This window comes from Gobius niger, assembly GCF_951799975.1.
Source record: "Gobius niger genome assembly, chromosome: 14".
NCBI classification, from domain to species: domain Eukaryota; kingdom Metazoa; phylum Chordata; class Actinopteri; order Gobiiformes; family Gobiidae; genus Gobius; species Gobius niger.
Genome location: NC_136865.1, coordinates 2848299 through 2874745, shown reverse-complemented (window position 1 = coordinate 2874745; position 26447 = coordinate 2848299). Strand labels below are relative to the sequence as shown.

The following is a 26447-nucleotide window of genomic DNA, read 5'->3' as shown; positions in this document are numbered from 1 at the left end:
ATCCTGGTCTCCACTGTGCGGAGCCTGGCTCTGAGCGCCACATTGTGCAGTAAGACTATTGTATAAAGTTTAGTTTTATTTTATTCATTGTTTGAGTGGATGTGGATATTAATGAGTGTGAATGCGGTTGTGTGTGTATAACAAAAGATTTTAAATTAGATTTATAAATTGAAATTAATGCCTTTCCTATAAAACTAAAATAATTTCAACTTTATATTATAACTTTTGCTTTGTCTGTCCACTTTCATGCTCCTATCGAACCTGTGACCTTTTTAAGCAAATATTTGTGGTTCCTTGGGCCCAGAATCCAAGGTGGCAGTGTTAATTATTAAAGTAACTAAAGTTTTATTTAAGTAAAGCATCTGCTGCGACACATTCTCACATCACCGACAAGGAGATTGATCTCATGTGCCTCACAGAAATGTGGCACCAGCCAGATGTTTACCTGCACCTCAATGAGGCGCGACCCCCAGGGTATAAGGACTTCTAGCACTTTTTCTTACAAAGTGACATGTACTACGGATATACTACTGGGACTACGGATGAAAATTAGCCTATATGGCTAACTCCGGCACATTTACATGTTGAAGAAACACATGTTGATTAATGTGCACTGTCCCAATTCAAATAAAGATAAAAAAATAAAATAAAATAAAAGACATACCTGTATCACCAAACATCTACTTCAGGAGCTACTCTGACTATAACAATCTTACAGGGATGGGTTTTTTTTTCACAGATGTGGAAACCAAATGCCTACTTTCTTACATTTCTTTACGGAGGCTTAAACACTGAGAGACTCAAGGCGTGTTTGGAACTCTTTATTTTGGGTGTAGTTTCTTGGTTCAAGACTCAGCCTTCTCTGGCTCGCAGAAACCTGAAACAGAAACAGATGTTTTGAATTCTTCTATAATTGATTTGAATGTTTTTCCACACGCTGTATGCACAATTAGTACAGTTTTTTTTTTTTTTTACCATATTGTTCTTTTTGTTTGTTTCAAACTCCAAGCTGTGTAAAACTGAAAGGCTGTTGGATTGAACTGTTCCGGGTGTTGACAAAGTTTGTAATGAGAGGAAGTGTTTCCAAATCAGGTCCACGCTCTGAATCAAGTGCAGAATTATTATGCAGCTGTTTTCCCTCACACAGAACGGCAAAATTTGGGATGGGACAGATAAACATCAAGGGCCAGATCTTGTGGTTCATAGCGCAGGCTGTAGAGCAGACGACTGCGCAGACGGTGGCGCTCCTTGCAATCTTCAGTTTCATACCTGGCGCAAAAAGAGGGCAGGACAGGAGGGGGGGACAGACTCGCATTGTGATGTTGTGGTGCCGCCCCCTCCCCATGCTTTCCCCAGACCTGCGGAAGGCGGTGGGTTGCGAGGGGGGTTTCTCCTGTAAACGCGTGACATGCGTAATGCAGCGCAATGTTTAATGAAGATTAAAGAAATAAAAGTGTCCCTCCGCTGCTGCAGCCACTCGCTGCAGATCCAAGACGAGCGGGCGGGGACAGAGCTGGACACCGTTCGAATGCGCAAAGTTACGAAATGTAAAGGATTTAATTGATCAGAAATTGTCATATCGGCTGTGGAGGAGTTGCAGAGTTATGCAGCAGTTGCAAGAAAACTGTAGCATATTGGAACATTTGCGCTGCAGCTGCAGGATACTTGGAGCGGCTGAATTGAAAAAAAAAAAAAAAAAGTTGCTCTGCGCCCTGTAAAATGCGCTTCTTTCTTTTGGACTGAACTGTGGCTGCACAAGGAGCATCATCAGGAGGTAAAGACTGACACACGATGGAAAAGTCTCCTTGAAACGCAGATTAGACGTGGTGTTGTTGCACCTGAAGGCATGTGTGGTTTATTTATGGAAAACTGTTGTTGTTTTGGTGTTTGGGGTGTGCACATTGATCAAAGTAAACCCGTGCGTAACCGACGCTCAAACAGACTTTTCAAGGCAATTTCGCTTTTGTTTTCAATTGTAAACAACATTGTAAACATTGTAATTGTTGCTTGTAATGAACCAGGCCTCAGTCGCCTCTTTTTCTTAAATAACGCCCTCTCCCGCAGTCTTTAGCGCAAAACCTGCGCCCCATGCAGGATCGCGCGTGCACCACGTTGCGTTTAGAGTTGCGCACGGACTGCGCCAGTCACAAGATCTGTTTAGTTGTCTATAGGCAACGTTGTCATGAGAAGAAAAAGCAAGCATAAGGAGACACTGCCGAGAAAAGTGGAAACCCAACCACTACTGACCGACACATCAGCTGAAATGTTTAGACGGGGTCAGGAATGATCTAAAGACAGTTTTCAAAGGTTTAATGAACTTATGAAGCTACAATGTACGTCACTGTTGGAGAAAGTTCCTAATTGGTTGACGCTCGCAAATTTCTCCAAAAAGTGTTTCCCAACTCTAGCGTGGGCCGCGCTGGACGCCCTAGAGGCGCGTCAAAAGGTTAACACACGCGGAAAGTGACTCGTTGCAAGATATTCTGGATAAACCTGATGCTTTGCCGTGTTTGGTGTGAACGCACCTTTAGTCAATAGTGGTTGGGTTTCCACTTTTCTCTGCAATGTCTCTGAGCACTGAACTATACTTCTGGACCCTGCAGGTGCTGAAAATGGCAGCATAAATAATCAATTCCTGACGTCTTTATACTTGACAAGAACGTTGACAAGTCTTCGTTCTTGTCAACTTCTTACAACCCCGTTGGCTATTTTCAACAAAATGTTTGAGGTTCTGTGTCCCATCTCAATATGTTTTGGGGAAATTTCAAAATCTCTGCATCCCTCCAATCAGGAGATTTTCAGAATCTCTTCCTTCCTATTTTGTGTGAGGGAATAATCCTGGCCCTCATTCAGAGCATGGACCTGCTTTGACCTCAGTTCCTCTGGTTACAAAGACTGCCATGACCTGGGACAATCCAAACGCCTTTTCAGTTTTACACAGTTTGGAGTTTGAAAATGCGCAGAAACTCCCCCAATATGGTCAGAAAACTCACTTGCGTAATCATAATTATGCCTCAGTGTATGTTTGTTTAGGTGAATGTTATAGTACCGGCCGCTCCGTCGTAGCTCCACTCAACGGAGTTCTCCCCGCTCAGACCGAAGTATTTAGCCTTTGCTTTGTAATCCTCATGATCATTCTTCAGATCCGTCACATTCGTGTGGTGTCCAAATCTCCCTGAGGAACAGGCACAAACCAGAGGTGAACCAGGACCATACCAGGACTAAACCAGGACTACACCAGGACTAAACCAGGACTATACCAGGACTAAACCAGGACTATATCACAAGTAAACCAGGACTATATCAGGACTGTGCCAGGACTATGCCAGGACTATACAAGGACTAAACCAGGACTATACAAGGACTATACCAAGACTATACCAGGACTATAGCAGAACTATACCAGGACTATACCAGGACTAAACCAGCACTATACCAGCACTATACCAGGACTATACCAGGACTAAACCAGCACTATACCAGCACTATACCAGGACTATACCAGGACTATACCAGCACTATACCAGGACTATACCAGGACTATACCAGGACTAAACCAGCACTATACCAGCACTATACCAGGACTATACCAGGACTATACCAGATCTGAGCCAGGACTCACGGAATGCGATCAGGAAATCTCCCTGAGTTTCACTTTTGTAGAGCATCTCCATGGTGTTTGCTGGACTCGGGAAGAACTCTGCAATGGCGGTGTCATTGTACGGTTTCCACTCTCCGCCTGTGTTCTCCACTGGAAACCAGAGAAGCATCATTAAACATGTATAACAGCACATCCATAAAACCTCAGACAAGCTTTCAGGTAGATCAAACTCACTCCCTCCCTCCATGTGGAGGCGGTGAATTCTCTCGCTGTTCTGAGGAAGAGTCAGGTTCTCCTTGTAGGAAATGCATTTCTCTCCTCTGAAAAAAACATGTTTAGTCAGTTCCACTAAAGAGGAAGCTGTGATTCTGTTCAAAGGTTTCTTCCCTTCTCTTTTTGTGTTTCTTTTTTAGGTCAATTAAAATTATAAAAATGTTTCTATTTGCTAAATGCCAGAAGAATGAGAGATTTTTTAGACATTTTGTTGCTTTCCAAAAAGTCAGAAGTTTACATTGACGGGGGGCAGCATCATGCTGTGGGGCTGTTTTGCTGCGGGAGGGACTGGTGCACTTCACAAAATAGATGACATCATGAAGAAAGAACTCTATGTGGAAATATTTGAGCAACATCTCCAGACAAGCTTGGGCACAGATGGGTCTTACAAATGGACAACCAGATGGAATGGACCAAAACTTCTGCCAACTATTGTGAGAAGATTGTGGAAGGAAATCCAAAACATTTGCCCCAAGTTATATAGTTTAGAGGCAATGCTACCAAATATGAATAAAATGTATTTAAACCTTTGACTTTGCAAAAGAAATAAAAAAAACGTGTAGAAAATTCTATTTCTCATTCTTCTGGCGTTTAGCAAATAGCAATAATGTAGGAAATTGGAATTGATTTACAAAAGAAAAAGTCAGACATGTCAGACATGTGTCTTTGGATAAGTTTCCGACAGAGAGCATAAATGAGCATCTAAGCAGGGCTAAGCTAATGTGAAAATTCCTAATATTTTATGCAAAATCATTTTGAAAAGTTGTTTATCACTGTCAGACAAACAGCAGCAGTTTTTAGCAGCAGGATTTCTATAAACGATATACTGTAGATCACATCACAGTGACCCAAAGACGAAAGATGAAGTAGTTGGTCAGGAGTACATACATAGCATTGCGCTCGTAGTAGACCACGGTGTGATTGTCAGGCTCAACATGCATCTCCACGTGGGCGCTGGTGAGGTTCGCCCATGGGTCGTCCTGATTTGGAATCTTTCTATAGCCTATCCAGACCATCACCCAGTCCCCATCCACCTGCACACAAGACCAGGTTCAGTCCAGGTTCAGTCCAGGTTCAGTCCTGGTTCAGTCCTGGTTCAGTCCGAGTTCAGTGTTTAACAAGATGTCCGCCTCTAACCTGGTGCAGCTCGTCTGAATCCAGAGTTGGCAGCACAGACTTTTTGTGGCAGAAATCTGAAACAGAAACACAGACGTCAGTGGAAATGTTTTGAATGTTTTCGGTGGATACTGAGTTTAGTTTTACCTGCTAGTTTATAGTGCCACTCCACAGAGTTGTTCCCGTGCAGATTCAGGCACTTGGCCATCGCTCTGTGCCCCTCATGATCCTTCTCCAGATCATCCACGTGCTGTCCCTCTCTCCCTGAGGACAAGAGACAAACCAGGACTGAACATACTATAAGATGGGGTTTCGTGGCCATTGGAAGTGTATCTCAATTAAATATCGATCTGTACATACATGAATCATTTCAAACTATTTGACATCAGCTAAATCTGATGCTAACGAAAAGTTTCCTGAATTCGCCAACTTGCTATCTTTGGTAACTGAGGTGTCAACAAAAGTGCAAGACGGAGAAAACATTTTTACATAAAAAAATATTTTAGAATGTTGTTTGACTAATTGTACATTAGGAAACCAGAAAACATGATCATTTGCGACTTTGAGTTAGAATCAGTGTTCAGACCGGGGCTGTGAGACCCCACACACACTCATGGCAACGTGTAAACAAGCAGCAACCTCCCTCTCTCTTGGTACAGCTGCATTTTTTGCCTTTTTCTGCGAACTGCATTTGTGGTCTCTGTGCTCCACATTGTTTTACAGGATACTTTTGTACGTCTTTGCTGTGTTTTTGTGGGACTCAGTGGATGTTTTTACTGCAAAGAGTCCATAATGGTCCTGAAGAAAGCGGCTTTTTATACGTAAACAAACAGCAGCTTATGAGCTTCTGAAACAGCCCCTCACACCTGCAGCACAGTGGGAGCGTCATAAGAGGAGCTACAGGAAACAAGGAAGGTACAAATGAGGAGGTATCCGGGGAAGACTCACAGCTAAGCCACTCATGCCTTTTATTGTTCTGGCTCATGGACGTTCACCGGAGAATAAAACAGTGAACGTTCATTCCAGGGACAACGCACAAGATGCATTCCTCAAAATTGTACCAATCCTATTTTTCCACATGTGCAATAAGCGTACAATAAGTCGCCAGTGTGTTCGGCCCCTGAAAATGACCTACAGAGTTTTAGTCCCGGGGTCTGAGAACACCATGTGCGTCTTAGTGTAAGAGACGCTGCCGTTTCATAACTATGAACAGCCCCTTAGGAGAGCTTTAAGAGAGCTCCAGTGGAGTTCTTGTTTCTTGCTGACAGTGTGTCCTGCAGACTTTCTGAACCCGAATTTAAGATAAACGTGTGCTATTCACAAAGACAAAACTAATCCTCAAACCATCCTTCCTGTCACACCTTTTAGGAAACGGAAATAGAAAGAGTTGAAGCAGTAATGCCACACTCAGTTTTAGACTTTCAGACAAAAACTGGCTACAGAAACTTAACAGAAACATAATTACTGTGAATGTCTAAATGTAAATGCGACTTGGTCCAGTAACTGAAACTCCAGATCAAACATTAAAAAAAAAAATTGGATAAAGTAGGTGGGCTTAGTTTAGATTAGGGCCATTCTCCAGATAATAGAAGAGTGTAATCTCAGCTCTCATGGTTGATTAAAAGGTCAATAAATGAACCAGGTCTAAACTGGGACAAACGAGGACTCACTGAATGCGAGATAGACTGATCCATAAAGCTCGCTGATGTAGACCATCTCGATGCTGTTGTCTGAAGTCGGGAAGAACTCTGCGGTGGCTTTCTCAGTGTACGGCGTCTCCGCTCCATCTCTGGTCTCCGCTAAAAACAAACAACAATGGGTCTCATTCATGAACATGCCCATGTGAGAAATATTGACTGGTCACAAGCAGATCCTGATCTAGCTTTGGAGGTCTTTACAAACTTACTAACGCCAATTGTTGACAAACAGGCCCCATTAAGACGAATGACAGTGAGAAATATAGCTTCTCCATGGTTAGATGAACAAAAAAGAGGATCTATTATGAACACAAATTCATAATGGAAGTAAAATCAGACAGAAATAAATGGTGGAATACATTAAACCACTGAACAGGGTGGAGAGCTAAATCTGTGCCAACATTTTTAGATGTAGGTGACACTTTTTGACTAAACCTGCTGATATAGCCAATTATTTAGGAGATTATTTTACCAAGAAATTCAAATTTAACAAAATGACATGATTTCAAAGTCAAACCATGATTTATCTTTTAAGACAATTAATTAAAGATAAAATTGTGCTTAATAAATCAAGTACATTTACATTTGACAGAGTAATGCTCCGTCCACACCAAACTCGTTTTGGCGCCTCCAAAGCGTCAGGTTTACATTTAAAATACATGGAGGACGCGCCTCCGGGGGGCGTCAAGATGTCCCGCAGCGCGTCACGCGCCTCCTCCGCGGCGCGTTTTGAGGTTTTTCGCGCTTGGTGAGCGTTTGACGCGCCTCCAGGGCGTCGAGCGCGGCCGACGCTCGAGTTGGGAAATGTTGAACTTTTTGGCGAAATTCGCGAGCGTCGACCAATCAGGAGCTTTCTCCCCATAGTGACGTACGTTGTAGCTAAGCCACCGGGGCAGATTCTACGCCAGCCCCACAGATGTCAACAAGTCACAAGTTACGGACGTAGCTTCTTTGTGAACCGGAGCTACAGCCGCTCTGGGACTTTTATTTTTTAGAAAGACACATCAGTGCTTCTTTATCTAAACACCAGGATTAAAAGCGGCGGAAGTACCGTTGAAAGCGACTCTCGTGCGAGCGCAGCTCCTGGACCAAATGGTGAAACTCGCCAAACTGAGAAAGCCTTCGGACGATCTCATGAATCCAGACACGGCGCCGACGAGCCCGTAGACGACGTTGTCCGGCTTTATGGAGCAATAAAAGCCAAGCCACTATCTCTATGTCATCCATGTTGATAACTGACAACGGCTCCCAACGCGCTCCACGACGACGCTCTTGACGCGCGTCGAGAGCGTCTTGACGCTTGGTTACGAGCGTCTGACTTGAATGAGCACAGGCGTCCAACAACGGGCGTGACGCGTGTTTTTGACGCCCAAATCGAGTTTGGTGTGGACGGAGCATAAGTCTGACGACAGTAGAGAGCATATTAAAGTCAATGAAAGATAAACCTCCAGGCTTTATGTTATATTATTAATTTAAGTTTACAATGTGTTTTTCCTGCTAACTGGGCAAAGCTAAAATTGTGCCTCTTCCCAAAAACAATCAGGAACCATTTTCTGGGAAAAATAGCAGACCTATAAGTGTTCTGCCAATTTTAAGTAAGATTACGGAGAAAAAAATGGGTTGAATTCACCCTATCAATATGGTTTGATTATTGAACAAGTGGCTGAGGCCAAGTTGCTTGGCGTGACTGTGGACAGGCTGACCTGGAATGCTAGGATAAAACAAATATTGAATAAAATGGGCAGGAGTATGGCCACAAATTGGCACTGCACAAAATGCATACCAATAAGAATACGGAAAAGTTAGTTTTGTGTCACCCGGACTCATTTTCCATCATTTGGGCAACAACTACGGAGAATAATACAAACAGATTACAGGTTGCACAAAATAAAGCAGCTCAGCTTTTCCTAAACTTTTTTTTCAGAACAGGTATTAATGTCATTATTTTTATCCTCTTAATAAAATTCTTTTAAAAATGTAATTATTTCAAAAGCACTTGAAATTATTTATAATAAATGTACTTTTTTCAGTGACATTCATAATTATTCCGAAGGCCGCTTTTTGTTACCTGCCTGTCGAACAAATCTGTTTCAGAGAACACAATGATACAGAGAAATGACATGGAACTAATTTCTGCAATTCTTGATCTCAGACATTCACAATGTCAGTTTTTTCAAAAGATTTAGACTGCATTTACATTGGAGTAACTGTAATATTTATGCAATTAATCATTACTATGTTACTTTTTTGTCTATTTTACATAGTATGCAGAGGGAGTAATATTTTGTACATAGAAGAGCATATAATGTATTGTTCTGTTGTGTATATGTGTGATGAGTGTATGTACAGTATGTATATACATGAATGAGGCACAAAATCTGAGTACAACAGTGCATCCATTAAATGCGGTACTTTAGAGTATCCATTATGGAGGTGTCCATGGGCCTCTGTATCCACCAACCACTGTCTAAAACTACATTCATAATGTAGGGTGCGGTCACAGGGGGGGCCCACTGCCCAAACGGCCCACACTCACACCGGCACAGACGCATTGAACTCACTTTCTCCCAACATATCCAGACGGTTGTGTCCCTCGTGGCTCTGGGGGAGGGTCAGGTTGAAGATGTATGTCAAACATTTTGATCCCCTGAAAACACAGAAACGAGATGGCAGCTGCAAATGAACGACAAAGTCACAGGAATGAACCTGCTTTACAACACTGACACAACACACATGCATTTATTACTATACGAGCAGAAAGAGGATCCTGACAAAACACTACTTTTGCAGTGCCCTCATCTTTCATTGGGTTTGCAAGAGGAAGATGCCAGAGGGATCATTTGTGGGTATCTAATACAAAACACCCCTCTGCATTAGATAAGGTTGGTTGAGTCCAATTGAGTGACTTTCTTGAGTCTCATAGACTCTACAGAAAAGACGAGTGGAAAAAGGTCAGATGAGGCTGAAAAAGCAATGTTTAAGGTCATAAGGTTTTTTGTGGTCATAAAGGCCTTTGATGGTGGAGTGCTGCAGAGATACTTGTCCGTCTGTAAGATTCTCCCATTTCCTCAGAATAACTGGAGCTCTGTCAGAGTGACCATCGGGTTCTTGGTCGCCTCCCTGACCACAGCCTTTCTCCCCTGATTGCTCACTTTTAACGGACGGACAGCTCTTGGAAGAGTCCTGGTGGTTCTGAACTTCTTTCATTGCGAATGATGAAGGCCACTGTGCTCTTCAGGACCATGAATGCTGCAACAAATTTCCTTTTCCCTTCCCCAGATCTGTGCCTCAATACAAACCTGTCTTGAAGTCTACAGACAGTTTCTTTGAATTTAGGGTTTGGTCTCTGCTCAGACATGCTCTGCCTGCTATGGGGCCTTATAGATATGCATGTGTCTTTCCAAATCATATCAATCCATTAAATTTACCAAAGGTGGGCTCTGGTCAAGTTGTAGAAACATCTTCAACTTGACAGTCAGTGAAATAAAGTACATGGCCTTTAAACCTGTGCGGAGCTGAAAGCCAGAATCCCAAACAGTTGCACTAGTCAGTCGGGAGTACTTACTCGTAGATGTTGCGTTCGTGCACGACCAGGGTGTGATTGTCGGGCTGGACGTGGACCTCCATGTGGACGCTGGTCATGTTCGGCATCTCCACATAACTCCTCACCTTATCATAGACCGCGAAGACCAGCACCCAGTCCCCATCCACCTGCACACAAGAGCGAGTCAAGTTAAGGTCCAGTCCCGGTTTAGTTCAAGTCCAACCCTGGTACTGACCTGGTGCAGCTCCTCTGGGCCCAGAGTCTTGCTGCAGACTGTTGGCTCATCGGCCTGGCTGTAGACCAGGACTAGAACCAGACTGAGGACTCCAAACAGGGACTTCATCTTGACACTGACAGAAGTCTGGCGAGTGCAGTTCTTACTTATAGCCCACAGACCGGATCGATCAGGGGGTGGGGTTGTGCGGACCAACAGGGCAGCTCCTCAGCCGGGTCAGGCTGGGTTTTTCTGAGGTCTTGGATTCAGGCCAGTCATGAAAGCGCTCCACTAAATCATCAGACAGAAATTCAACAAACATTGGCTGTCCAAATAATTGCTAAACGAGAAAGCAATGGAAACAGCAAAACCCAAAGACTAGAACCCAAATCCATTCATGATTCTCAAACCTTTAACACCTTTTACCACTTAAATACACTGCAAAAAGTGCCCAACTAAAAACAAGGAAAAAAATCTTAAAATATGACACTTTGTCTTGTTTTAAGGAAAAAATTCTGCCAATGGGGTCAGCATTTTTTTTTTGCTAAGAATTCTTATTTCTAGAATATTTTTCTTATCATAAAACAAGAAAGAAACACTAAATTTAAGCAAATAAATAGCTAGAAATAGCAAAATGTCCTCAGAAAATGGAATAACTTAAGGAAAACATTCTTATTTAGTGAGAAATTGTGGGTATTTTACTTAAATGTTGCTAGTAAAATGTAAGTAAAATGTTCTAAACTACACACATTTTTGAGCAAAATGTTCTTAATAAATACTAATATTTAAGGAAAATATTGCCCTCACCCCAGGACCCGTCTCCATGATGTGGAGTCAGGCTGATGGTCAGAATCACCTGCTGGAGGATTCACCTATTGTACATGTTTTTAGTGGCAGACATGGGGAGAACATGCTCCACACAGAAAGGCCCCGTCCTGTTGGGAATCGAACCCAGGACCTTCGAGCTGTGAAGCTGAGGCTCTAACCGCTGTGCCACCGAGCCGCCCACTTTAAAGAATGGAATGTATTATCTCTCTGTGAGAATCAGTTCTTACATTAAGAGTTGTTGTGATCTTAGTTTTTCTTCAAAATAAGAAAAAATATTCTTTGTCTAAAGCTGAAGAAGATTCAAAAAGTTTTTCTTTCTTGTTATAAGAAAAATTAGCATGTTTTTAGCAAATATATCTGAACAAGAAATGGCTAGATTTTATTTTTCTCAAGAAAAAACTGCTCGGCAAGACTTTACTTTTTAGGGAAAAAATAAGAACTTATTTCTTAAAGTAAGACATTTTTTACTTGCTTAGAATCCACTTTTTGCAGTGTAAGCACTAAAATCAGAGTAAATTTGGCTGAAACTGGCCTGAAAGCCCCATGTTCCTTGATCATGCCCAAACTGGGCTAAAAACAAACGTGAATCTACAGAAGCCCTTACATGCATTACTGAAGCTCTTATGAAATGTAAGTGACTGTACGTGCACAGAGCACAGAGCGGCCGGAGGCTCTGACTCTGCAGTGTCAAAAATAAACAGACAGAGAGAGTGCAGAGTAAGGAAGTGCTTTATTTGTCATTATGCAATTGTAAAACAAAATGTGGCTTCGGTGTTGGGCTAGTCCTGAGCCGCTGTGGGCCGACCTGAGCAGCAAGTTGTTTTGGAGGTCGGGGAAACCGGAGTACTGCCTTCAGTCTCGGTGCAGCGCCTCCTGGGTTTCTCCCTGTTTCAGAGCATGGTGTCCTGCACTGCTCCTCTTCCTCCTGCGCAGCTCCCTCCGCCCCACAACAGTCTTTCACCATCTTCTGAAGAGTGTAGCAGGCAAATATAATCCATCGTATTCTCCAGTGAGTGAACATTCGCCAGAACAATAGGAGTGATAGAAGGCATGTGTGGCTTGGCTGTGAGTCTTGCCCGGATACCTCCTTGTTTGTCCCTTTTTTTTTGTTTCCTGCAGCGCCTCTGGTGACGCCTCCACTGTGCTGCAGGTGTCGGGGACTCTTGGTGCCTCTTGATTGTTTCAGAAGAAGAAATGTGTCGGTCTCAAATGTCTTTAGTTCATAAACTGCTCTTTTTTCACTTTTCCAAAAAAAAATCGACCAATCCCTACTAAAACACGGCATGGTCGTGCAAAAGTATCCAGTAAAATAATGTGGAGCACAGAAAACGGCAAAAAATGCAGCCGTACCGAGAGAGAGGGAGGTTGCTGACTGTTTACACGTCGCCATGTTTAGATATAGGCTCTATTGGCCTATATTATCGGCCATTGGCCAGGTCAACCCCCTTCATATCGGCATCGTTATCTGACCATTAAAATCCAAATCGATCAGGCAGTAGTTGTGAGTCCACAGGTCATTTAGCTATACACTGCGTTCCAAATTATTATGCTAATGACATTTTTCTAAGATTTTCTAAATTATCAAGTCAAATGAGAGTCAGCATAATGTTCAAGTCTTTAACTGGTCGAGGATCATTTAAATGTGGTTGAAAAAATTTCCTAGTGATAACAGTATTTTTTTCAAAAATAAATATAGTAAAAAAAACCTCTACTGTTCCAAATTATTATGCAACTTGTTTCAATACATTTTAAAGCTTGTAATTAACTGAAAATGGTCATTTGTTGAATTTGTAGCATTAGGAGGTCATATTTATTGAAATCAAAAGATATGTCAATCAAAAAAAATATTAACAGGTCAAGTTGTATTTTAACATAGGACCTTCTTTGAGCAGCTTCAAAATTCTTAAATCCATTAAACTTGTGGGTTTTTGGACAGTTTCTGCTTGGATTTCTTTGCAGGATGTCAGAATAACCTCCCAGAGCTGCTGTTTGGATAAAAACTGCCTCCCACCCTCATAGAAGCATTTTTTGTTGAGGCTCCAAAGGTTCTCAACAGGGTTGAGGTCAGGGGAGGAGGGGGTCCACATCATGAGTTTCTCTCCTTTTATGCCCTTAGCAGCCAGTGATGCAGAGGTTTTCTTTACAGCAGGACATGGTGCGTTGTCATGATGAAGATGATCTTGTTCGGGAAAACACGGCTCTTCATTTTGTAGCATAGAAGACAGTGGTCAGTCAGAAAGTCCACATATTTTTCAAAGGTCATATTCACACCTTCAGGGATCCGCAAAGGGCCTAAAAGGGCCGACCAGCTCTCTCCCCATGATTCTGGCCCAAAACATGACTCTGCCCCCTCCTTACTGACGTCACAGCCTTGTTGGGACATTGGGGCCATTCACCAACCATCCACTACTCCATCCATCTGACCATCCAGGGCTACACGGCCTCATCAGTGAACAAGACTGTTTGAAAATGAGTCCTCATGTATTTCTGAGCCACTGCAGCCGTTTCTGCTTCAGCTTCAATTAACCGGATAGAAGGTTTATGCACAACTGCAGCCTCTGGAGGGTCCTACACCTTGATGTTCGGGAGACTCCAGAGGCACCAGCAGCTTCAAATACCTGTATGCTGCTTTGTAGCATCTGTTCTCTTAATCTGATGTGTTTGTCTGGCAGAACCCGTCCATATTGTGCCTTTATCTGCACAAACCTGTGTGTGCTCTGAATCATCCACAAATCTCTTATTAGTATGATGACTACGCTTAATCTTTCATGAAATATCGAAGGTTTTCATACCTAGACCAAGGCATTCAACTATTTCACGCTTTTCATCAGCAGAGAGATCTTTTTTCTTTCCCATATTGCTTGAAAATGATGATCTGCTTGATAAAGTGGAACACCCTTTTTCAGTAGTTTTTCCCTTAACTGGGTTTAACCTGAAAACTAATCATCCCAGGTCTCTGAGATTAATGTCAGTGATTCATAGAGCCCCGAGACACGATACCATCAATCATTATTACTGTTTTTTTTTTTTTACCTTTTAAAAAAAAAAATCAAATTTGCATAATAATTTGGAACGCAGTGTAAACTAATATTGTTTGCATGTTTATTCTTCATGTGCTTAAATTAGCCAAAATGCTTATTCACAAACTCAGTGTGTAGGCTTACTTACTTACTCTAAACTGCATGTATTTACACATAGGCTACATAAAAAAGAGATGCAGTAAGAACCCCCTGGGATCCCCCACATCTTAATGTATTGGATTATTTAGTTCAAGGGTTGTTTTTTCTTTTGTGGGGGGTAAAATGCGTTCCCTTAAAGGAATAGGCCACTGTTTTTGCAATATAGTAGTATAGGCGTAGTAATATTACTACTAGGGGAGGAACTTAAACACGTTATAAACTCCCGATTTCGATTTTATCATGATTTTTTTATAGTAGCAAAAATAACTGAAATTGCACTGAAGAAAAAAAGATTGAATGAATATACTAATTTATTCTACTTTGTGACAATCAACACAGCAAAAATAGACTTAGAACGAACTCTATGTGGTAGCTCGGGGTGCGGTACCCCTCCCTGCCTATAAAAGGCCACTCCTTCATCCGCACTTTCCTCACCCCGTGACGTCACACACTGGCGCAGCCGTCATGGCGGCGATACTGGGGCTCCAACTGTTGTTGGGCACGGTAAGGCGCACCGGAGCTTCTGAGGGCGTCGAGCGCAGTAGCTCGAGATGGTGGCGCAGGCATCGTGGTCCTCTGCGGCGCGGGGATATTTGCGGCTGTCGCTCTACGTCTCGGCTTCTGCTGGCGGGAGTCTCCCCCTTTTCCTGTGTGCACTGGCCTTAGGTGCACAGCTGTAACCACTGGACTCACTAACGGGCTGTATTGTATTTTTGTTTATACCCTTTGACTTTGTCAAAGTCGAAATGATATTTTAAATGCTGTTTTATATAGCGGAAAATAAATTAACCTAAGAAACGAAACTTCTGTCCTGTAATCGTGTGTTTCTATCACTTCAGTCAACGAACCTGCGTAGCCTTTTGGTGTATAGAACAGAATGTTTCTGGTTTAACCAGTGGCGTTGTCATGGATCGAACATAATTGTATAAAAAATATCACCATCGCCCTCACTTGGCCACATCTATACATTAAAAAACATCGTGAAAGCAGTGGAGCAGATCTGCGGATCCCCTCTCCCCTCTATTAAGGAGATGTACTCAACCTGTCTCAAACGCAAAGCCGTCAGAATCACCAGGGACCCTTCGCACCATCACAGGCTCTTCATGGGAGGAGACTGCGGAATCCACGGGTCAGTTCCAGTCGACTGAAGAACCATTTCGTTCACAGGGCCATTGGGGAGCTGAACTCCCTGTGACTGGAGGGGAGCGACTCGCTGCTAAACGCTCGCATTAGCGTGCGTCATTACGTAGCAGAAAGTTAGCGGGGTAGGTTTGCTTCACTGACCGTCAAGAGTCAACTGTGCAGAAGAGCTTAAAACTGCGATTCAACGATCCCACAAAAATGACAGATCGTCAGCTCTGGAGATCGTAAGACGGTCTAATATCGTCATGTTGTTCTCTAGAACAGTGGTTCTCAACCTGGGGGTCGGGACCCCCAAGGGGGTCGCGAGACAAATTTGGGGGGTCGCCAGATCACTTAGATAAAATTTAAATATAATGCAATGTTTTATTGTATCATGTGTTTGCTATTTTACCAGAGTGCCATTATTTGTTCGTAGTTTGATGAATTTTATTTCAGCCATTTTTTTTTTTTTCTTTGTTTTTAAAGAATTATGTAGGCTAATGTTCCTATTTCTCATGGTGTGACCCGAGCGGGGGTCACAAACCCCTTTATCTGTTATAATGGGGGTCGCGGCTCCAAAAGGTTGAGAACCACTGCTCTAGAAAACGGTCGGTTCTGTCGTTGTTCTCTAGAAAACGGTCGGTTCTGTCGTTGTTCTCTAGAAAACAGTCGGTTCTGTCGTTGTTCTCTAGAAAACGGTCGGTTCTGTCACAGAACGTGTCAGTCTCTGCTTTAGACGGTTCCATTATTGAGAAAGTGCCATATTATAAATATCTTGGCATCTGGATCGATGAGAGGCTCTCATTAGTAAACATGTCCAGGAGCTAACGAACAAACTTAAAGCAAAGCTGTCTTTTTTCTACAGAAACAAAAATTGTCTCCCCCTAACAAGAGACAACTGTTAATCCAGGCTACGTTACTTTCAATTTTGGATTACGGTGATGTCATATAAATGCATTCCACTGCATCTGTGTTGAAGCCTCTGAATGCAGTTTTCCATTCAACCATTAGATTCATCACTGGAGATGGTTATCGGACCCACCACTGTGATCTTTATGCTAAAGTGGGTTGGCAGTCTCTAGAAGCCAGGAGGGAGCAGCACTGTCTGCTGTTCATTTACAAAGCTCTTCTTGGTGTCCTTCCTGATTATTTGTTTAATCTTATAAATGTCCGGTCAGATGCTGACCAGCTGAGGTCTCAGGACATTTTGACTCTCGAGTCTCACCGTGTAAAGACAGAATGGGGAAAGAAGGACTTTTGCTACTTCGCACCAAAATGTCTGGAATGAGGCACAGAAAACCTTTTATGTGGATAATCTCATGACCTTCCATCAGTTTAAATCCCTTGTAAAGGAGTTTCCTCCATGTGTCTGCTCTTGTTTTTAAGTTTTACACATTTTCTTAGTATTGTGTTATAGTCTAATCGTTCCACTGTTGTCTTATTACTGCGTTTCCATCACTGGACTAAAATGCGCATTTCGAAGTTGCGCATAATTTACGAGTGATGGAAACACCAAATTTCGCATTTAAACTCTTAATTCGCATAAAAAGTTTATCCGCTCGCTTGAGGTGTTTTTTGATTTGTGCGCATAACTGTTGATGCGTATTTTGCGAGATGGAAACGCAGTTTGTCGAATAAATGTCATGAAGCGAATAAACAGACGCTGGTGCTAGCGTCGTTTCCATGGTAACATGGCTGCTTACACTGAAAAAAGTGAAACACTGCTGTTGTTGATTCAATATATTCTTTGCTATTGGCTTAAATAAAGAAAATCAAATTGGTTAGTCCAATTAAAACCATATAGATTGAACATTGTGTTTTGATACATTTTTGTATGTACATCTAATGGTCTATTGCAAATTGACAGTTATTTATAAAAGTTAATTGAACTAATGAACAATCGTTCGTCGAGCCATCGAACACAGGGGGCAGCACTGACAACCGCAGCACTTGACTCTACCAATTAACGCTGAAGAAGATGACACACCACGTGTTCCAGATTTCAAATGTGGCCAAGACCTTTTCACTCAAGATCTGGCCAGACCCACTGTTGGAACTTTACAGCGAGAAAAGGTAAGTTAAAAGCATATTTAGACTTGTAAACTTAATACATGTGTCCTGTATGTATGCACAGAGGCGTCAACTAGAATTCTCCTGAAGTTGAATTTTAATTGAACATGTTTTGGCACTGAAACTGAGTAAATTGATTGTGCATCAAATCTCTAAAATATTGTAGGCTATGAGTATTAGGTTGAAGGTTTTATTTTGGGTACACCAATTGCACCCTTATGATTTAGATATTACACTAACTTAGGAGGGTTAGCGCAGCCGCCATTTTGTGTTGTTGCATCGCCTGGACTTTGAAATGCAACTCGCATAAAATAAATACTATCTACCTTTACTGTGCTTTAAGCTGACATGAATATTATTCCTTAACGTGTTTTGCAAGCGCTTAAACCAGTGATGTGACGTTCACGAACGAATCGAGTCTTTGTTCGTCTCTTCACTGAGAACGACGGGAGCCAAGTCCCTGTAGAGAACATGAACTCTTTTTCTTTATTATTCCTCTTCGCGCTTAAGTTGTGCATGCTTATTTTGCGAAACAAGTGTGAGTGCTGGAGTGGGGCGGAGAGAGGAGTGGCACAGGGACAGACCGCGGGACGTGAGCGCGGCCTGCGGGGAAAGGGTTTTAGAGCGCGGCTCTGGGGAAACAGCGAGTGAGCGCGGCCGAACGTTCCCAGCGCCAGCTCTCCCGGGCCATGGGAGAGGAAAGGTGCGCGGGGTCGGTGAGTGATGCGGCGGCTACAGGCGCCCCGACACGAAACATCTTCCACCTGTTCGCTCAGCTCCACTCCGCTCTTGGCCGCCTCCGAACGGCAGCGACATCACCGCGCCCACTGCCTCCTCCGCCCCGGTCACCTCCACCGCTGCTGCTGCCCCACAGGGAGCTCAAAGTGAGCACGCATGAAGCAACGAGTTTGAGAAATAAAAGTCCTAATGGAATAATAAACAACAGACGAGCCCCTAAACGAGGAGATCGCGTTGAAACACTATTATATGACCTGTAATTACAATTAAAGGACAGAAAATGTTTGACCCAACTTCCAAAAGTGACTGTCATAAAAAAGTCATTTGTAAAACAGTTTGTTCAAAAAGCTGAACCAAGTAAATGTAATTAACGTTCAGCTGTTCTTTATTGTGTACTTTTTATAATTTTAGCATTAATATGCGTCGCACTTTTTTTCGTAACTTATTTATTAAATTCACAAGACTATATGCATTTTAGTCTGAAAAAATGACAGACCATTTACAGTTAAGTAATGTATTTTTCTGTGTCTCATCTGCACAGGAGCCGTCCCCCACACCAGCACTAGGACGAGGACTCCTGTTTGCTGGTCATCTCCATTTGAGGAGGTAGGTCTATGCATTATTTGAAAGGCATAATGTTATGTAACCTTATTGTGCCAACACATTTTCAAGAATATATATATATATATTTAAATTACTACAATGTCTGTACATACTTGTTTACAGTTCAATAATTATTTTACAGGCTTCCATGAGCGGTACACTGGATGCAGGTACACACCATGTGTACTGAAGTTAGTGATGCTGTTCCAGTGGACGCGGCCATTAAAGAACATCAGGTATGACTGGGCTTGAAAATAACCATGTCTTTGTAGTGCTTGTGCTCTTAACTGTAAAATATCTTATTATATTAGGTATGGTATTAACAACCGCCAATTTTACATAATTTACAAAACTTAACTGTTCAGATTTGAGCAACATCAGTGCTATCAATCATTTCTCTATTTGATCGGTTCTTTATTGGTTCTCTGGGTTCCTGATCAATGGCCTACATAACATATGTGCATCTTGTAGTTTTACATTTGATCAGAGCCAATAAATAGATCTTTTTTGACAAGTGTGCGAGCTTACAATGGGCTCTATTCACACAAGTGACACGTGACTTCAGACTGGACTCTCTGGGAGGCACTGCTTTCCTCTCCCATTATTTCCCTATGGAGGATTAAAAGTGTCTCATCCAAATAAATGAATAGTTCTAGATTACATGGCAGGCTGTAAGTTACTGACAGTCAGTGTTATAAACATCATACTGGATGTAAAGGCTTCACTGAAGGACACAGTGTTCCATCGTGGTAGATGTTTTTGTGCTCAAGCTAAGGGCTAACTTTTTTCTTCGGTCAAGTATTTACATCCAATATTATGTTTTTAACATGTACCTTCAACTGTTCATGGGTAATTCACTGTCCATGGAAGCTTTTCATTAATTTGGACGAGACACTGCTAATCCACGATGAGGAAATAACGGGAGAGGAAGAGCAGCGACTCTTGGAGAATCTAGTCAGAAGTCCCTCCATATAGAGCCAATCATGTACTATAATGCATTTGAAAAACATCTGCAAATAAGCCTTTGGATGTTGTGTACATAACATCGGCCACTGAGTTGGCAATGTTTTCTTGAACTGTCCCTGTCAAAGAAACAAATAAATGAATAAGGGTATTGTACAAATATTATAAAATGAACTGAAAGCTGAAGATATTAGAGTTGCAGGAGAAATATGTTTTTATTTTACCCAAAAACTAAAATTAGTTCTCTTGTAGTGCTGTGCAATACCTGCTAAAGATCAATATCATGTAAATACTGGAGCCAGTCCTTTTGTCTAAAATTGGTGTATGTATATGCTTCTTTATATTTTAATTAACAAATACCATAGGAATGTATTATTTTATATCTTTAGTTTACAAAATGAGGGAAATCAGGCTTTTTCATAGAACGAGAAGGTGAACGACATTTCAAATATTGTAAGATTCTGGTTTGTGTTTAACATGAAGTGCACATTTATTACTGATTTGGGTATTTTGAGAGCGGACATACTTACTTACATACTTTCTCAGAGCTCCCCTTTAATACATGTATTTTCAGTTTTATCTACAGCTGCAGTAATGTCATTTACAAAACCCTCATACTGTAATTACAAAGTTAAAATACCAGTGCCTCATTCAGACTCTGTTTGACCTGGTTAAGGCTTAGTTTAGCCGGGTTTAGACCCGGCTACATTATTTGTCAATTCTAATATGTGATATTCCCCTCATGTTTTGCAGATTCAGCAAGATTTCCGTGTGGAGGAAGAGCCGATGGCAGTCGTCGTAACACCCATCGTGAAGATTGTGACAGATCTGCATTCAATGGTTGAAGACTTTGCAATTCGGACTCATAACGCCTCAACATGAAGTACCCAAAGAAATGTGAACGCACAGTTGAATTCATCCTGAAGGTACTCATGGGACTGGATAACAAGAAATGAACACGGATCACAGGGAGACTGATGCAGTGATTAGTATGCTGTACCTTGGCTGCACAGTTGTTGTTTTTTTGGAAAATTCTTGTTCATCCAGTTTTGCTGTGCAAGTGTTTGAAAATGCATGTGGCTAAATACATTATACTACAGTTTTAACACTTTTTCTCAATGTTTAACCAGTTTTTGAACCTTGAGCCAAGAATTGAAAAATTAGAAAGTATGAAATGTGTGTGTACCTACATTACTCATATTACAAAATATTGCAATTTGCATTTGTACATACAATGTCTTTGGCAATAAAAAAGTAAATTAATCCAATTGTGTTTTAATGAAATTAATCAATTTAAATGAAATCAATAAATGGCATTGATTAAGCCATTAAAAGTACATTGGTTCAATGAAAAAAATTAAATTGGCTCATATCTGCTAATGAAGAGTTTTAAATTGACTCAATTAACCTTTGAACATTCAAGTTACGAACATTTTTTTGTTGAACCAATTTAAAATGTTCACAGTTACAGATGAAACATTTATAGTTGGACTAATGAATATATATCATTATGAACAACTAGTCAAATGCAGATGTAAATGATTTCTAAACAATTTGCAGATTAAGCCAATGTTTTATTTTTCTCAGTGTATGCTGGGTTTAACGCGCTTTAATGGGATTCTTAACAAAACGCATCAGTTCGTGACATGACACGATTCACCCTCTGTTCGTGGAGTTCGCAGCGGAGCGCTACCTTTCGTGATGAGGAGTGGCGCTTCGTAATTCAGCATGAGGGCATTCGTACAGCATTCGTACAGCATTTGTTGAGCAGAATCACTATTTTCACGCACAAAATTGATGGAAACACAAGCTACGCCGAAAAGTACATTTTCGGACCTGCAGCAGCAAAAGGAAAGTCACACGCACTCGGCCAGTCCGCGCTCCAGGCCCGGGACAGCACCTGCTGCCGCCGCTCCTCAGGTGCCGGCTTTTCCTCCTCCTGCGGTCGTTCCTCCTGATGTTTGGGAGCCAGTCCCTGCCACCCCTTTTGCCCCCCCGCTGGAGAAGCCCACTGTTATATATTTGTCACGATTTTCCCCGCGTTTGTGGGGAAAAAGGGACAGTAAGAAGTGCGCCTTTCCCGCGGTCCCTGAATGCATCTCCCACGCTGCCTCGCACCAAAACAACAGCGCGTGGTTGCAGCAGCTACACCATGGAGAAGTTAAGGCTTATTTACAACCTTAGACACGTAAAGCAAGCGGCGATGGGCGCAGGGCAGGTGGAGACAGGCCAGTTTTTGTGGATTATAAAGTGTTTCCAACTGGAGCTGAGACTGACCAGACGAGTGAGAATCATTGATAAAGAGGTTTAAGAGCAGCAAGTTCGACGGATCCTCAGAAGATCGAGTGCACAGTGAGTGTAGTGTTTTTATGCTTATTCTGTGGAGTAAAGTCAGCCCAAGTCGTGCAGCTATTGAGCCCAACGAGTCAGGGGCGCACGGCGGAGCGAGACGTCCCTGCTCCGCCTCCAACCCGGTGTGCGCGGCAGCGATCTTGTCCACATTCGCCCAATTCTTGACAGATTTTTGACAGAACGCGACAATTCCCAATAACACGCAGCAGCGCGCAGCAGTGCGGGACGCATATTCGTGACCGTGCGCAATAATTCGTGCCATTAGGCTAATCGTAACACGCAGTAACAGGTCGCAACAGTTCGTGGCGGCGCGTGAAACCTCTACCCCCAAATCACTCACATTCGTGATCCTCGGCCACGAATGTGGATTCGTGGCATTCGTGACTGGTCGCCGTTATGTGTAAACCCAGCATAAGAAGGACAGGTTTGTGTGGACAGAGGATGAGATTGTGGCCCGGTCTCCATCTTTGGCTCTGGTTTGCCATAGTTACAACAGTGCCGTTATTCGCTAGAACAGCTTGATGGAAACACGTAAAATTCGCATCTGTTATACGCTTTGCTTTAGCGCATTTTGAAAAGATTCGCATTTTGTTTGATGGAAACGCAGGAAGGAAGGAGGGAGCAGCACTGTCTGCTGTTTATTTATAAAGCTCTCCTTGGTGTCCTTCCTGATTATTTGTTTAATCTTATAAATATCAGGTCAGATGCTGACCAGCTGAGGTCTCAGGACATTTTGACTCTCGAGTCTCACCGTGTAAAGACAGAATGGGGAAAGAAGGACTTTTGCTACTTCGCACCAAATGTCTGGAATGAGGCACAGAAAACCTTTTATGTGGATCATCTCATGACCTTCCATCAGTTTAAATCCCTTGTAAAGGAGTTTCCTCCATGTGACTGCTCTTGTTTTTAAGTTTTACACATTTTTTTAGTGTTGTGTTATAGTCTAATCGTTCCACTGTTGTTTATTGTTAACTGTTATTTACCTTGTATGTTTTAACAGGTCTCTCTTGCAAATGAGACATTGAGTCTCAAGAGACCACCTGTATAAATAAATAATAATAATAATAATAATAATAATAATAATAATAATAATATCGCCCAGCCCTATGTTGAACTCATGTTTCTATCTATGTATTGAATAATTTTAGCGCAAAAAATTGTTGTTTTTCATTTCAACCGAGCCCCACAACTAATTACTACACCTTGCAATATAGTTCCCCTTTTTATCCACTTAGAACAATTGCCATGTTTGATTTTGTGTGACTAAACTTGGATGGTAAAGGCTTTAATTTAAATAGGGAAAACGTGGAGGAGCTCGGTTGCTTCTAACTTCACTCCCGTTTGGGTCCATAAAGGAGAGGAGCGGCTAAATGCTAACGCCGTCTGTGCTGTGTTTACGGGACTGAGGGCACGGGTGAATACCAGACAGGTACACATCAATCCGTCTAAGCTCAGGGGAGGTAAACGGTGGCCTGTTACTTTAAGACAGGCCTCAACTCTGCTGAATTTCAAATCCAGGCTGAAAAGACCCACAAAGTATTTCTTCTTTCTATAGCATTTTCATAATGATATTTCCACTTTATTTCCATTTTTAAACGGTACATTCCTGTTTGGTAAAGGACTTTGAACTGTTCTTAACAAATGAACTCCCACACACTGCCGCAGCCCCCTGATGGGCTGGCCAATCAGATTCCAGCGTAGGCGGGATTATTATTTGGCTTTAGCGGTTCAAACTTCAGTCTTCTGTCAAACGCAAATGTTTATTCTTCTCATCAGCTTAAAATTTGCCTTTGATGTCAATACAAATACAATCACAGCTGGACCGACCTTTCTTTTTTTCTTTTTTATATATTATTTATTGATTTTAGTTATTTTACATGTATAAAATAAAACAAAATGAACAAAACAAACAAAAACAACAGACTGCCAGACAAAGCAAAAGAAAAACAAAGCAACCGACAACTACAACATTATCAAGTTTACATACTAATGTCCAAGATATATTTATCCAGAGGTGATGGGCCGACCTTTCTTCCTCTTAAATGTTCTCACATTGTTCCTAAAAAGTTTAGTCCATCTCCTTCCCATGAGTAAGTGAGTAAGTGAAGCTTACGTCTAAAGCAGGGGTCTCACACTCATGTGGACTGGGGGCCAAAAATGCAAACCCTGTGTTGGTCGGGCAACTTTTTATTGATTGCTATGATATAACTTCAAATAGACTGTACATGACCCATCTGCACATGTTTAAGCTTCTACAGGTTTCCAATCAGCCAAACATTTGCTGAGCTTCTAAATTTGAAATTACCGACTTGTTTGTGACCCACAGTTAGAACTGATGGGGCTTATATTTTTTACTGTCAATGTTGCTGTCATTATTTGCAGTATTTGAATACATTTCCATATTCTTTATTTTTTATTTAACTATGGATCTTGTGTTTGCACATGTGTCCTTAATAAAGATTAAATTCATTGATATGATAATGTAGCTCTGAGAGAGCTACTGTTGTTTTAAACACTAACACAATGTGTTCGCTTTGCAGTGTCCTAAAGGTAAATATGGTAAAGGTGCTTTTTGTCCTGCAGTAATGTAGCTTTTGCAGCACATGTTTAGCTGAACAACTGAAGTTTCTCCTCATGTTCTGACGCCTCCACCTGTTTCAGAAGCTCCTCTCTCTCAGTCGCTGCTTTTAGTCTGTTTCTTTGTTGAAAACAGTTGATAAGTCGTCTGCAGGAGCGCCGCGTCTCCTTCCCCCGTCTGATGTTGACATTCTCGCGTCAGCAGCCTCACCATCCATGGTCCGCTGTAGCTCCTGACTGCTGTTGTGACTGGTGTGGAGGGCAGACAAAAGAAGCCTAAAGAGCAGAGGAGCATGGAGCCCTGCACAGGCCTGATTTCTGGGCCCAACACATTTTCAGAATCAGCAAACCCGGCCTGGCCTGACTTTTCTCTCTCTCTCTCTTGCCCCGATTAAACAGCGCTGCAACAGTTGACCTACATTGTATGAGTAAATAAACACTTCTTCTGCGGTGCACACGGCAACAGAACAGTTGACTTGCAGCCAAATGTAGGCTACAAAAATAAAATCAATCAAATATCCAGCTATAACAGCTTGTCTTACATTGTGATACAGTGATCCGCTTAAAGTCGTCTGCACCAAATCTGTTTACTTGGTAACAGGCAGAAACAGAATAGCGTCAACAGGGTCCGGGGCAAGTCCAGTCCCCCTGTCCTCGATGACCCGTCCAGCTGCACTGCTGCTGACCGGGACAGTCGGCACAGAGCGGGCCAGATGTGCCAGCAGTGGCCACGTCTGGAGCGGAGCCACGGACCTTTTGTTGGCCACTGTTTTTAGTTCGCCAGAGTTGGTGGGTCGAGACGGGGCAGGGAGAGAGGGAGTGAGGAGAGCGCCCGGGTGCTGCATTCAAATGTCGCCAGTAAGTTGGTTAAAAAAAATCTGCACACCACATGGCTTTAATTGGCAGGGCAAAAGAAAGCCAGAGCCCGGCCCGTGTCCGACGCAATGATACTGTAATGGGCCCCGAACCCGGCCCGCGGGCCCCTCAAGTGCAGGGCAAAAGACAGTGTTATACAAAAAGTATGAGTAAAGAAATGTTCTTTTCTATGGGTGTTAGTTTTAGTTAGTAGCAGTAGTATAAAATGCTTTAGTAAAGTAAAGTAATTTGCAGTGAGTAAAAAAATACACAAAGACAATGATGGCCACAACAAACAGGTCCAAACATGGACAACATGCAAAGAACAGGCCTGAACTCAAACCACGCCCCATAAACCTCAATGTTTAAATGATCTTAAATCCTTTTCTACCTTCTTTAATAGCCTTTTCGGTCAAAAGCAAGCATGAATTGATTGATTGATTGATTGATTGGGCTGTTTATTTGAGCTGTTTACATTCATATTTTTTACAGTTATTTAAACATTTCATCTCAATTGGGCTCAAAAGGAGCACAGTATTGTGGTGTCGTCAGCGAATAGTATACATTTCAGTTTTGATGATGCATTACATAAATCATTTATTTATATCAGGAACATTATTGGACCTAATATTGAGCCTTGTGGGACTCCACAAATGATTCTCCTCAGACTTGACATGTGCTCTCCCATCTGTACATATTGCTGACGGTCAGTTAA

General features: G+C 42.2%; 1 protein-coding gene across 1 annotated transcript in view; it reads right to left on the bottom strand.

The window, feature by feature from the left end:
• Positions 1 to 26447, bottom strand: part of LOC306973614 (uncharacterized protein) — a gene marked incomplete at its 5' end in the record, with an annotated part of 80125 nt that overhangs the window by 30223 nt on the left and 23455 nt on the right. The window contains 5 exons of the mRNA XM_079570581.1: positions 3050 to 3175; positions 3623 to 3751; positions 3836 to 3921; positions 4763 to 4908; positions 5012 to 5067. Of these exons, the coding sequence (XP_079426707.1) occupies positions 3050 to 3175; positions 3623 to 3751; positions 3836 to 3921; positions 4763 to 4908; positions 5012 to 5067 (543 nt within the window). The remainder of the gene's footprint in view (positions 1 to 3049; positions 3176 to 3622; positions 3752 to 3835; positions 3922 to 4762; positions 4909 to 5011; positions 5068 to 26447) is intronic.